The sequence below is a fragment of the Drosophila ficusphila genome, unplaced genomic scaffold (genome assembly GCF_018152265.1).
Source record: "Drosophila ficusphila isolate 14025-0441.05 unplaced genomic scaffold, ASM1815226v1 contig_198, whole genome shotgun sequence".
NCBI lineage: Eukaryota > Metazoa > Arthropoda > Insecta > Diptera > Drosophilidae > Drosophila > Drosophila ficusphila.
In genome coordinates this window covers 1,490,599-1,502,846 of record NW_025064092.1, presented here as the reverse complement: position 1 = coordinate 1,502,846, position 12,248 = coordinate 1,490,599, and the positions used below count along the sequence as shown (strand labels likewise).

The window sequence follows — 12,248 nt, the reverse complement described above, 5'->3', positions numbered from 1 at the left end:
TTATTTGCCATAGTCTCATTTACTTCAAAACAATTAGATATGTTTAAAACACTTCTCAACCCTTAACGAAAATAATAATAATAATAATAATATAATTATTCAAGCCCCATCACATAAAAAGGAAACGTTAGCTTTGTTATGGCGGGTATAAATAACTACTTAAAGTTCGTATATTGACCCTGTCACACCAAAATTTACTTTCTAATAAATATCATTCTTTTATAGATTTCAAACGGAGCGTGGACATCGCGATGATCACCTTGAAAAAGAACAACGGACTGGCGATGTACCCACCTTTAGTCCTAGAAAACACTTGGGAAGCAGGTACCACCCAACCCAAAATGTTGCAACCATTAATGTTAAATTATATAAATTCCCACGAATCTATTGAATCAGCATCGAGAAGTCGATTGTGGATAATATAACTGCCGACCCAGATGGCATAACGAGAATCCAGTATGTTGATTCAGACAACGCCTTATCGCTGCCATTGGGAAAGCATAAAGTGCTGGACAAATATTCGGATAATCAGGAGGATGGTAGGTGATCACCCAGCAGACTCAATTGTATCTTGTAATTTATATATCTTGTTCATGTCATACAGATATATCAGTTCGCAAGTATCTAGTTGTTGGCGTTCAGTGGGTTTCCCTGGTCACCGAGAACCTATTAGGCCATCCATTTGTCGTACTTCGTCGGCAATGTCAGGTGTATAATGCCTCGAGGCGCTATCACTTGCATCCCTTTTCACTTCTGCCTAGTATTGTTCATCTGCACAGAAGGCAGGGATTAACTACTCTATGGAAGGGAGTGGGCAGCTGTCTCCTGGTTCGCGGGATGACTTTGGCCATAGATGACTTTATCTCGAAAGTAACCAGCTGGCCCAAGGATGTGAACAGCAGAACATCCCTGAAGCGATTCGGTCAGCATATTCTACTCAAATGGTAAGCCTCTTGCACTTTCCCATGGTCCCATCCTGATTCCCATTTTTTTTAAGCATAAGCATTGGTTTGGTGGTGCCATTTCATGCAGCATCTCTGGTTGAGACCGTTCAAAGCGATATAGCCAGTGAAAAGCCTGGACTCTTCGATGTCTTTCGGGAGGGAAGTCTGCGACTCTTCTACTGGAGTTCCCCGCAAAAGGGACGAATGCTTCCGGCCTGGGCCTTAATTGGGCCAAGTGTTTCCTTTGGCATTACAAAGTATCTTTTTAATTTGGTCATTAGAGGCGTATCTTCTCGCATCATGCGAAGACGAATAACGAATTCCCAAGACAGCCAAGGTGGAAAGTTCTACGACAATACACTGGAGCACCAAAATGCAGAAATATATGCTAGTCTCATTGCTATACTAACCACTGAAGTCATATTCTTCCCCCTCGAAACGATTATGCACCGTCTGCAACTTCAAGGGACTCGAACTATAATCGACAATCTCGATAATGGCTATGATGTCGTCCCCATTTTGACAAACTATCAAGGAGTCGTCGACTGTTATCAAACAACGATTGTTTCCGAAGGCGTTAGTGGTCTTTACAAAGGATTTGGAGCAATGATCTTGCAATTTGCGGCACATGTTGCCGTCATTAAATTGGCCAAATGGGTTGTGAATCAAATCGCTGAGGTCATATCCAATCGGCCACCGCAGCGAATAGTGCAGTACTATAATCTTGATGGAGTCGCTTGCAACTCGAGATCCACGACGTTGTCGCCAAGCCTTTCAAGCACCGAAATGGAGGAGAACAGTGTTGGACAGAATTCACTAGATTAGTTAATTGCTAGTCCAATTATTATGCAAATGTAAATTATATGACACAATTTAAATCGAATTGGTTTTCGTTTTATTTTGGGCGGATGATTATTTTGCAGATCAAGTTTTTCTTCAGAAAATCGTCGTTTGCACCAGATAATTTTTGCACAATTTTTGATGACAGCCAATCTTTGAATCAAGCCTGCACAGCTCCAAAGTTCGTATTTACATCGAAAGGCATTTATTTGTTATAATCCTTGTGATCCACAAACAATATACACAACAACAGAACGTTAACAGAACAATATTTAATATAATTTCTGTTCATAAAATGTATATCGTTTGATGTTGCACATTCTAAATTTTTTCTACACGTTCTTTATTTCCTATACCACATCTGAAGAGTCTTCATGCGTTTAACCTTCTTCTGCAGCTGCAGAACGCCGTACATTAAAGCCTCAGCCGTTGGTGGGCAACCAGGCACGTAAATGTCGACGGGGATTATCCGGTCGCAACCGCGGACCACCGAGTACGAATAATGATAGTAGCCACCACCGTTGGCGCAGCTGCCCATCGAAATAACCCAACGTGGCTCGGGCATTTGGTCGTACACCTTTCGCAGTGCCGGTGCCATTTTGTTGGTCAGAGTGCCCGCGACGATGATGACATCGGCCTGACGCGGAGATGCACGGAAAACGACACCGTAGCGATCCATATCGTATCGCGGAGCAGCGATGTGCATCATTTCGACGGCACAGCAAGCCAGACCGAAAGTTAGGGGCCAAATCGAGCCTTTGCGACCCCAGTTGAGCAGATCATCCAGTCTGGCCAATGACCATTCGGCCACGGAGGATTGTTTCGTTCCAAACGGGGAGTATCCTTTCTTTGGCAAATTCTGCGCCACTTCGGCGACCGGAAGAGTTTGTTGTTTGCGTACCAAAACCATATTCAGTGCTGGCACAACCGATATCGTATTCGAATTCTGGATTGCCTTTTGAAATCCCCGGGCCAGGGTCGATGACATGATCGCCGAACGCAACATTTTGGTCCTGCAAAATTTAACGTAAAGTTATGCTTGACTAGTGCATTTAAACATTTAATACCTATTTATGTAACTTCAACTTATTTCAATTTATAAGGGATGCGTATAGTATGACCGACGATTTAATAATTGAAAATACCATTTGTCACGCAAAAAAAAGACTATAATATACCGACTGATTTGTTAATATTGTATTCTTACAGAAACACATCCACCGAAATTTATCGAAATAATACCTTTTTTCGACGAACGTGTCCACGATGTTCCTATTTCAAACCGTTCCAGATAGTCAACGCGTCATAATTTTGGATCCAACTACTAAGAAAAATAATATAAGCTTAAACAATAATATTAATTTTCTATCATTCTGTTACGAGGAACGTGAACCGAATGAAAAAAGACCTATTTAATAAATTTAGTCTAGCTTTTGCACTTTTTTCTTTATTTTGTAATATGTGTTGGTGTAATTAAGTTCAGTTATCGTCTATTGTTACAGCGGCTTGGATAATGTTATGCTAAAAATTGAATTATAGTAAAGCGAAAAATGAAAATCAAGCGACTCGATATTATTTGAGGGGCACTCTTAAAAACAAAGATCAAAAACCACTTATTGATTTAACTCGCTAATTTATATTTCAGTTAGAAGAATTGGTAGATTGCGCTTGCTTGATTTTACTTTTCCAAAATACTACTGATCGGAAGTAGCTGTATTTCAATTTTATTTTAGATTTCGTCAATGTTGATCTCGTCTCCTTCTTCATCAACCTTAACCTTATCCACTTTTTCGACTCTTGATTTGTAAACGGGTTCATCTTCTTCCTCAGACTCGGCATCAACCTCACTGTCAGAGGACTCCTCTTCGGCATTTTTCAGCCACTGGACGAACGGCATAACCTTCTCATGAATCTCGGTAGCAATTTTCTTAGAGACATGACGCTTGCTGACTTTTTGGGCCCAATCCAGAATGACCTTTTCATCGAGTATGTCTAAATCATAAAATATTTTAAAAACTCCAGCCACCTTGCTCATCAGTGTACTTGTATGCAGCTCGACAGTTTGTTCAACTCCGCCAATTAAATAGCGCTGTGCTTTCGGGTTATTGATTGTGAAGCGAAGAAGCAAGTTACGGTTTTTAGGCACCTCTTTGATAATATTTTCAGTGAAAAGCAGCTCGGCCAGGACCAGTGGTGCCTTATTGAGAATATCCAAACGTTCAGCTTCGATCAACAGTTCTTTGTGAATTTGTAAATCATCCAATTGCTTCTTGTCCCGCTTATCCTTTACCAATTCATAGAAAATATCAATGCGTTCCTTTTCAGTTTTATCATAGTCATCCGAAATAGTCATGCCCTTAGCACCATCAGTCAAATCTTGCAAGCGAGCACGTATAGCCTCCTGCAAAGAAAATTTGTATATTACCGTATGGGTTAACAATGTGTTTAATTAAAAAAATGTACATACCTTCGAAACATCGACGCTCCATCCCTCATCGTCGTCTTCTTTGACGCTCTTCTCCGGAATAGCGGCGCTAATTTCGGCCTCCGTTTGGCTAGCCTGGTTTGTGCCATTGCCGCCATCCGATTCTCCGCCAGAGTTATTGGCCAGAGAGTTGTTGGTCATTGAGCTATCCGAGTTGTCGTTCTTTTGCTTTTGCTTCTTCGAACGTTTGCCCTCGGTCAGCGACGATCCTTGGGCAGCCGGATTAAGCGATGGGGGATTTTTCACAATAAACGTGTTCACTTTGTGGTTCACCTTCAACAGACCATGGAAGCCACATGCCTTGCAAGACTGGGAAATGGTTTGGTTTTTGGCAGATACAGTCAGATTGGTCTCCGGATTGTCGCATTCGGGGCACAGCACAAACTTGCGAATGAAGCCATCCAGTAGATCCTGCAACTTGTTCACATCGTGCGATCCGTTCACAACAAAGCGTTCGTTCTGTAATTCGAACGGAACAATTAGTCGGTGAACAAGGCAACAGGATAATTACTACATACCTTATGATCGAACAGAGTCTGGGCGCCCAACTCGCAGCCGAAATACTTTGTTGGATAGGTTGCCGGACGGCCAATAGCGCGAGCTACTTCGGCCATGTTAACGAGAACGGTTTTAATGCCGTTCCCCTTGCCTTCGACCTTTGCCTGCAGACGTGGCATCTTGTAGCGATAGAAGATGTCCGTCACGCTGCGGTTTACGTTAACGGTGGCCATTTTGTATGCTTTTCGGTTCCAGGGGGGTAGTGCTAATTTGGCTTATTGTTCGGATAGTGTTCGTAATAGAGGGGGCCAGTGGTATCTATTGGTTGTTAGTGGAGGGTACTTTATTGACTTCAGGTTTTTCGCTAGTTTGTGATCTTTCCAACTTTCGTTTCCGTTCATTAAATTTTCTTTTTTTGGTATTGCCGCTGCTGTGTGTTCACTCAACAATTTTACCGAGAATAAGCATGAATTTTTATCTTGCCGGAACTGCGAATAAATTGTGCTTTTACTCAAACAATGGTGCGCTCAATTTGTAGATTCAGCTAGAATTGCTTGAGAGTAATATTCTTATAATTGTTTCGCAAAAATATTGCTTGGTTGTCGTTAAGCTGAAGTTCTGGTTGATTTTTGCCTTGGTAAATATTCAGCTATTCTATTTTTTCCGTTATTGTATGAATAATTAAATATATACATATATATATCTATATATATAACTATGTATTTATATATATATATATATTTATTTATATTGTAAATTTACCAGTTCAAGTCTTTAAATAATGGCAAAACAGCAGGCTCATGTGTACCTGAATGGCTGTAACTTCCGATGTCTGTTACTCGAAGTCCTGCAAAGGCAAAAGTTTAAATACGTTTGTAAATCGTTGCACAAACAACCAATAAATTAACATAAATGGTTCTTCTCTTTAAGCGCCTTACAGTCGCTCAAATATATTTTTAAAAACATTTCACAAAATAAAATGGTTAAAATAATAAGTCTCAGTCTTCTGCGTAAAGCGAAGAAAATCCGAATTTTTTGGTCACCAAGCTATAATTAAACCTAAAAGTTGAATCAATTTTCAACGGGTATTAAACGCATTTGGTATTATAGAATCTAAAAACTTCTTATTGTCTCCAGAATTGGGATTATACATAATCATAAATCTGATAAAAATTTTAATTCTACACTCAACCTTGGGAATTCCTTTTTTAATTAAAAATTAGTACACTAAGGATTTTATAAATGTTTGAATTCCCGATTTTGGATTACAAAAATACGGAACACTTGAGTTGAAATCACTTAATCTCATAAGAAAGAGACAAAACAAAGCGAATAATTTTAACTGTAGCTTTGCGTTTTACTTACCGGTGACTTATGGTTCGCCCTTTTGAATTCATGCACAGCTCGAACCCTTTACTCCGTTTTTGTTGAATGAGTGGTGCGGTTTTTTTTGCTGGTGTGTCTGAAAACAATTTATTGTTTATTACACAGATATAACAATAACTATCAGTTCATATTGCATTCGAATTAATGATACTTAAACCAACAATGCTTTCATACATCGACTGAATTGTAAACATAACACTACGAGAATTTTGAAGCTGATAAGGACTTGTATTTGTTCAATTTCGTTGGGAGCCAACTATAACTGAAGCCGATTTTCTTTGTTGCGGAGCAATTTTGAAGCAACAAAAATTTGAACCACGCAATAGGGCGATGCACTTAGCTCCATTTATTCTGCAATAAACTTCACAGAAACGTGTGTCCTCAAGATTAATTTTTCGAAAGGGAAGAGAGTAACCGCAAAATAAGGTTTACACAGAAAATTTGGGTAGATGTGATTTTAATAGTTTCTATTGATATCTCTACTGGTATACTGATAAATCGTTGAAACTGACAACTATTTCAGTAGCGATTGGGATTCCTATTTATTCAAAAATTGAGAAGCTTAAATGTTAAGTAAACTAAGATCCAACTTTTGGATGACATTATACAACTTGGCAAAACATTATCAGTTTATTTTAAAAATTTAAAAACAAATTTCACAACACTGTTAAAATCTTTTTAAAAAAGGTTAATGAATTTTTATTCTATTTTTATCATCAATACAATTTTTTACATTTTCTTTTAATCCAGGAACATTCTGGATAAAAGTAGCTTATATTGTTTGACACCGTGTATAAACAAGGTTCAAAGGTATCACAAAACATAAACAAAAAAAAATAATAATTCACTCCTTCACTCTTTTTTCACTTTTGAAGCGTTGAATGTCGTAATATCCTATTGTTGTCGCAGAGTTATATTAAATATTCTTAGATAAATAAACCCACAATCCATTTATCGATTTAATGAGATCCTTAGTACTTACCACCGTATCTTTCAAAAGTCATATAAGATTTTGTTTCCCCTCCTTGGGGTGCGCAATGCCAGTTCGCAAATTAGACAAAAGATTCGTACTCTCTGGTATTCTTTAAGTCAATTGAAAATTGACTCGGAAAATATATATAGAAATCAAAAGCAAACGAATCGCACTTCCACAGGAAATCGGTAAGTTTATCAGCAGTGTTTCCAGTGCTAATATTTAAATATAAGTGACGACGCTAAAGGCGTTATATATCGCAAAAAATTTAATTTCTGTCTCGACTATTCTGTAAAGAAAAAAAGAAAAAAGTGGGTAAAATTAGGAATGCGCATGAACGAGCATATGTATACCAAACCGAATACCTTATATTGCCTACTCTAACTCAACTATTTAGTTTCGAAATTAAGGTTAATATTACACTCGAGCACATACATATATACATATAATTACTTATGTATTCAAAAGTAAAAAAAAATACAAAACATCAAATATACTATTTTTATATTAACGTGACTTATATGTACTTTGCACATGGTTTCAAGTTTTTCAGGGATGTTCGATTAATCCAGCGTTATTGAAAGTTTTTAAAAGCTTATTCGCTCAATATATGTACATTTTCATGCACGTATGCATTTACATATGGATGAAGCCACGCCATTTGATTTTTTTGAGGTTGTGTTCGTATTAATCACACTCACTGTTTTATACCTTTGTATCCAAGATTTTCCAATACGTTACGTGTAACAATCAAAGTAAATGAATAATTTTGCTAAATAAACCATTCAGGAATATATATATTCTCCAAAGTTAAACATACGACTATACGTCACTGCACAATATGACCATAATGATTTTAGAAGGGATGCAATTCGATGTACATCGATTGCTCAAATATGTTAAAATCCTCACACTATCGATTTCTTGCGATATTAATTTTCAAACCACGACATGGTATTTTTAAAACAACCGAAATATATTTATACTAATTTTTATGCCAAATCGCTGAGTTCGTTTTTAACCAATTTTTTTTATCGCAAATCGTTTTTTGTCAAATTTAATTTTTTTTTTGCTTTAATAGTAACAGGAGATTCTATTGTCAAAAAATTGTTTAAAAAGTTTGCAGAAAGAAACAATTTATTTTTAAAGGCTGTCACTCTTTATTTAAAAAATAATTATTTTACCCTTACAAACGCAGTCTGCTTTCACTTATTTAGTAATATATTTTTTTATACTTTTCCGATAGAACTTATGACTAGCTGCCAAGAAAATATCGCCTTTTTTGATATGCTGAAGACAAATTTCTAAAAGCTTCTTTGATATATTCAACTTACTCAGATAAGTAAAAACATTGTAAATTAGTTCATTAGTTCGATGTCGATAATTCACGCGGGCAGTGTATAAAAAACATAAATAAAATTAAATTAAAATATCGATTTTAAATGTTTAGCCTGTGAAAATACTTTGGTATTAATATTTTTGCCTTGGCAAGTACTTATCGATATTTTTATATTCCTTGGCAACCTTTATCATATCGATTTATTTTTCTGCGTATACAGAACGTACTTTCCTTTCGTTGTATTCACAAAAATAATATTTTTATACACCTGCGGAAACCTTTTACATTAAAAAATGTGTCGCTAATTTAGTGTGTATTGTATATTGTATACGAATTGCCCGGCAGATAAATAAAAAGTCAATCGCAATAAAAACAGTGAGTATAAAACTCAAGTGGACGCTTCTGAATACGTACCTTCATATATATCGATATGAAGATATGTGTATATATCTTGTTATAAACAGTTTAGAATATTTTCTGACGTAATAAACATCCATAAAGATAAACCTAATAACATGTAAAACTTTTTAAACTATAAGAATACACTATTGGAACAAATACCTGTATGTATATATGTATATTCAAATATGGGCAGGTTTCCTGAAGCTGTTTTATTTTTTTCTGTTCCCCCACCAGAAAATATACTTACAAGTGTATGTATGGATGTACAAAATCCAGCGTCATATCTTTGCATACAGGATAAATACTTTAAATGTTATTTACAAAATACAAAGAAAAAAGAAAATATAGATAATTGCGGAAATTATATTTGTTTTAAACGCTTCAAGAAGCATTTCAACCCCTAAAAGATATCCTGCGTTATAAGTTTGCGACAGGTGGAAATTATTGCTTTTATTGGCCATTTAAAACACAGATTGTCAGCCCCAGACGCAGTTTTTTTTCCAATCGGATAAGAAAATGTCTTCAGAGATGGGGATTATGGGGGAGTTTGTGGGATTTCTGCCGTAGATTTTTTCGGTTGCAATGAAAATAGAGCTACGTCTTAGCAATATTTTTTTTAAGTAAACTTATTGTCAATATTAAAAAGTAATAAGAAAAACTTCACAGTTTTCTTACAACAAACAAAAAGATCCCAAATTAAAATAAAAACTTAAGAATTACTTTAAAACGGACTTGCATTTATATTAAAATTGAAATTATTTTTATTTTTGTTTTGTTTTCAGAAATAAATATATTTGCTTGCTTTGAACTTAATTGGTGAGCCATGGAGGATCCGAATCGCATGTTGGCTCACACCGGCGGCATGATGGCTCCGCAAGGATACGGTTTGTCTGGCCAGGACGATGGCCAGAATGCTGGCAGCGAAAACGAGGTGCGCAAGCAAAAGGACATTGGCGAGATCTTGCAACAAATAATGAGTATTTCTGAACAATCACTTGACGAGGCGCAAGCCAGAAAACATACACTTAATTGTCATCGGATGAAGCCGGCACTCTTTTCCGTATTGTGCGAAATTAAGGAAAAGACTGGTAAGTCTAGCAGTAAAGTTTGTATTGTTTCAAGATATATGTACCTGCTGTGAAAACGATCTATCCCTATTCTTAAATTCGATGTTAGTTACGAAACGTTAGTTAAATTTGCCAGGCTATAAAGGCATCTGTTTTCTAAGGTTCTCAAACTCATAAAAACTCTATCGTTACAGTCCTTTCCATTCGGAATACCCAGGAGGAGGAGCCCCCAGATCCACAACTGATGAGATTAGACAACATGCTGATTGCTGAGGGCGTGGCTGGACCCGAAAAGGGAGGTGGCGGAGCGGCCGCAGCATCTGCGGCTGCTGCCAGCCAGGGTGGATCCTTGTCCATCGATGGCGCTGACAATGCCATCGAGCATTCCGACTATCGTGCCAAGCTGGCACAGATCCGTCAAATCTATCATCAAGAGTTGGAGAAATACGAGCAGGCATGCAATGAGTTTACCACGCATGTCATGAACCTTCTACGCGAACAAAGTCGTACGAGGTAAGCTGAGATGCTTAGGTTGGGTTTGTATATGATTTAAGTTGAATCATAATTTCAGACCCATTACACCAAAGGAAATCGAACGAATGGTGCAGATTATCCACAAGAAGTTCAGCTCCATACAAATGCAGTTGAAGCAGTCGACCTGCGAGGCTGTAATGATTCTTCGTTCGCGTTTCCTAGACGCTCGTCGCAAGCGCCGCAACTTCAGCAAGCAGGCATCTGAAATTCTCAACGAGTACTTCTACAGCCACTTGAGCAACCCATATCCATCCGAAGAGGCCAAAGAGGAATTGGCACGAAAATGTGGCATCACGGTAGGTTTAATCATTAACTTTAGTGCCTTTCAATTTCAGCATAATAATTTCGAACTCGTTTGCGGGTTAGGTATCGCAAGTGTCCAATTGGTTTGGCAACAAGCGAATTCGCTACAAGAAGAATATTGGTAAGGCACAGGAGGAGGCCAACTTGTATGCGGCCAAGAAGGCTGCTGGTGCTTCACCGTATTCCATGGCCGGTCCTCCAAGTGGGACAACCACACCTATGATGTCACCCGCTCCGCCACAGGACTCGATGGGCTATCCAATGGGCTCGGGTGGCTATGACCAGCAGCAACCGTACGACAACAGCATGGGTGGTTACGATCCCAATCTACATCAGGATCTAAGCCCCTGAGGATCAGGGCTGTGAACCACTCCCAATCGGAGACTCCCCCATACAGTTGCGGTCAAAATAACTGCTCTGAAAATCTATCATGCAGTTTCTTCCTAACTAAGTTCTCTTGCGGCGAAATACGTTTTATATTTGCTCTTTTGCCAAGACCAACAGTTCTGCTTTCCTTTTTTTTTCTCCTTCAGTTAAGTTTTAAATTCGCGCAGATTAAGATATAGACATTAGGACTTAAATACGATTACTTAATAGTTTGCGTTTGCTAGATTTTGGTTCGTGAAAAAACATAATCCTTCGAAACAAATGAGTATAACAATCAAACCGGGATATTAAGAGCTCGCTTAATTAAATGTTTGCCTGTTAAAAAGTTTTGGCAATTTCTTATAGGCTTTTTAATTATCGATCAAGTGCAAGCATGTGTTTAACATGCAAACTGTAAAATAAACAAATACGTAATATTTTATTAAGGCAGCTATACTTTTTTGGCCCACAGACATCGGAGTCAGATCGTAACATGAATCCTTAAGAGAAAAGTAATTAATGCAGAGCCTTCTTCTGTAGGACGTCATTAGCTTATATATTAATCATTGAAAACATATTCAAAGAAACGCAATTTAACTGGTAGTATACGAATATTTTAATATAGAACGGAAGCACAATTTTCAGGGCTTTCACTTTGACCGCAGCTGTGTATAAATATATTTTAATACATTTACCTATATTTGCGGGTATATACAAATATTGCATGTGTAAATCATACTATGACGATTCTTTTTGGCTACAGTACGTATACGACAGCAAAATAGTGTTTACTAAATTTAAACCTGTACGAAATTTTTAACTTGAACAATACGAAACTAAACCATGTATACGATGTATATCAAATAAATAAATAATACATGTTGTTGTTATCCGCACACGTCAAATAATTAAAACTATTTTATATGTAAAAACGGTTAAGTCGACAACAAATTTAAAGCCCCATTCCTAACGAAAGACGAATTTTACAGTTTAAAAATATTTGAGCAATAACATTTTTGTTGGCAATTTACAAAGCTTAACATTTTTTGTGTTTTATAAGTTTTATTCTACACACATTTTTTCAAAATATTGCTGTTGTCAATTAAAAAAT

The 12,248-nt window shown here is 37.2% G+C and overlaps 5 protein-coding genes across 5 annotated transcripts; 2 read left to right on the top strand and 3 right to left on the bottom strand.

Moving 5' to 3' along the window:
• Nucleotides 1-12: 12 nt before the first annotated feature.
• Nucleotides 13-1,827, top strand: LOC108094649 (solute carrier family 25 member 46). Its single transcript, XM_017195358.1, has 5 exons — nt 13-164; nt 226-324; nt 397-539; nt 605-944; nt 998-1,827. Exons 1-5 carry the CDS (start codon nt 139-141, stop codon nt 1,767-1,769), a joined length of 1,380 nt encoding a protein of 459 aa, XP_017050847.1. The 5' UTR covers nt 13-138; the 3' UTR covers nt 1,770-1,827.
• A 139-nt stretch (nt 1,828-1,966) lies between these two features.
• LOC108094651 (NADH-quinone oxidoreductase subunit B 2) lies at nt 1,967-2,943 on the bottom strand. The gene is made up of 2 exons (XM_017195361.2): nt 2,852-2,943; nt 1,967-2,797 (listed from the first exon to the last, which is right to left on the bottom strand). The coding sequence occupies exon 2, from the start codon at nt 2,788-2,790 to the stop codon at nt 2,128-2,130; it is 663 nt and encodes a 220-aa protein (XP_017050850.1). The 5' UTR covers nt 2,791-2,797; nt 2,852-2,943; the 3' UTR covers nt 1,967-2,127.
• A 272-nt stretch (nt 2,944-3,215) lies between these two features.
• Nucleotides 3,216-5,067, bottom strand: LOC122319703 (eukaryotic translation initiation factor 5). The gene is made up of 3 exons (XM_043207429.1): nt 4,788-5,067; nt 4,252-4,728; nt 3,216-4,185 (listed from the first exon to the last, which is right to left on the bottom strand). Exons 1-3 carry the CDS (start codon nt 4,998-5,000, stop codon nt 3,514-3,516), a joined length of 1,362 nt encoding a protein of 453 aa, XP_043063364.1. The 5' UTR covers nt 5,001-5,067; the 3' UTR covers nt 3,216-3,513.
• Nucleotides 5,068-5,186: 119 nt separating this feature from the next.
• Nucleotides 5,187-7,990, bottom strand: LOC108094650. The gene is made up of 5 exons (XM_017195359.2): nt 7,838-7,990; nt 7,136-7,415; nt 6,133-6,229; nt 5,530-5,614; nt 5,187-5,255 (listed from the first exon to the last, which is right to left on the bottom strand). Exons 2-4 carry the CDS (start codon nt 7,155-7,157, stop codon nt 5,566-5,568), a joined length of 168 nt encoding a protein of 55 aa, XP_017050848.2. The 5' UTR covers nt 7,158-7,415; nt 7,838-7,990; the 3' UTR covers nt 5,187-5,255; nt 5,530-5,565.
• A 663-nt stretch (nt 7,991-8,653) lies between these two features.
• On the top strand, nt 8,654-12,027 carry LOC108094691 (homeobox protein extradenticle). The gene is made up of 5 exons (XM_017195416.2): nt 8,654-8,840; nt 9,650-9,955; nt 10,129-10,447; nt 10,506-10,764; nt 10,835-12,027. Exons 2-5 carry the CDS (start codon nt 9,691-9,693, stop codon nt 11,120-11,122), a joined length of 1,131 nt encoding a protein of 376 aa, XP_017050905.1. The 5' UTR covers nt 8,654-8,840; nt 9,650-9,690; the 3' UTR covers nt 11,123-12,027.
• The last annotated feature ends 221 nt before the right edge of the window (nt 12,028-12,248 follow it).

Excerpts from the sequence above, each read along its gene's own strand:
- LOC108094649 (XM_017195358.1), top strand. The coding sequence starts at position 139 with ATGGCGGGTATAAATAACTACTTAAA. Across the intron at positions 325-396 it reads AGAAAACACTTGGGAAGCAG|CATCGAGAAGTCGATTGTGG; the intron begins GTACCACCCAAC and ends CTATTGAATCAG. Across the intron at positions 945-997 it reads CAGCATATTCTACTCAAATG|CATAAGCATTGGTTTGGTGG; the intron begins GTAAGCCTCTTG and ends ATTTTTTTTAAG.
- LOC108094651 (XM_017195361.2), bottom strand. The coding sequence starts at position 2,790 with ATGTTGCGTTCGGCGATCATGTCATCGACCCTGGCCCGGGGATTTCAA.
- LOC122319703 (XM_043207429.1), bottom strand. The coding sequence starts at position 5,000 with ATGGCCACCGTTAACGTAAACCGCAGCGTGACGGACATCTTCTATCGC. Across the intron at positions 4,729-4,787 it reads AGACTCTGTTCGATCATAAG|AACGAACGCTTTGTTGTGAA; the intron begins GTATGTAGTAAT and ends TTCGAATTACAG. Across the intron at positions 4,186-4,251 it reads GGAGCGTCGATGTTTCGAAG|GAGGCTATACGTGCTCGCTT; the intron begins GTATGTACATTT and ends TTTTCTTTGCAG.
- LOC108094650 (XM_017195359.2), bottom strand. The coding sequence starts at position 7,157 with ATGACTTTTGAAAGATACGGTG. Across the intron at positions 6,230-7,135 it reads GACTTTTGAAAGATACGGTG|ACACACCAGCAAAAAAAACC; the intron begins GTAAGTACTAAG and ends AATTGTTTTCAG. Across the intron at positions 5,615-6,132 it reads GGGCGAACCATAAGTCACCG|GACTTCGAGTAACAGACATC; the intron begins GTAAGTAAAACG and ends TTGCCTTTGCAG.
- LOC108094691 (XM_017195416.2), top strand. The coding sequence starts at position 9,691 with ATGGAGGATCCGAATCGCATGTTGGCTCACACCGGCGGCATGATGGCT. Across the intron at positions 9,956-10,128 it reads CGAAATTAAGGAAAAGACTG|TCCTTTCCATTCGGAATACC; the intron begins GTAAGTCTAGCA and ends CTATCGTTACAG. Across the intron at positions 10,448-10,505 it reads CGCGAACAAAGTCGTACGAG|ACCCATTACACCAAAGGAAA; the intron begins GTAAGCTGAGAT and ends TCATAATTTCAG.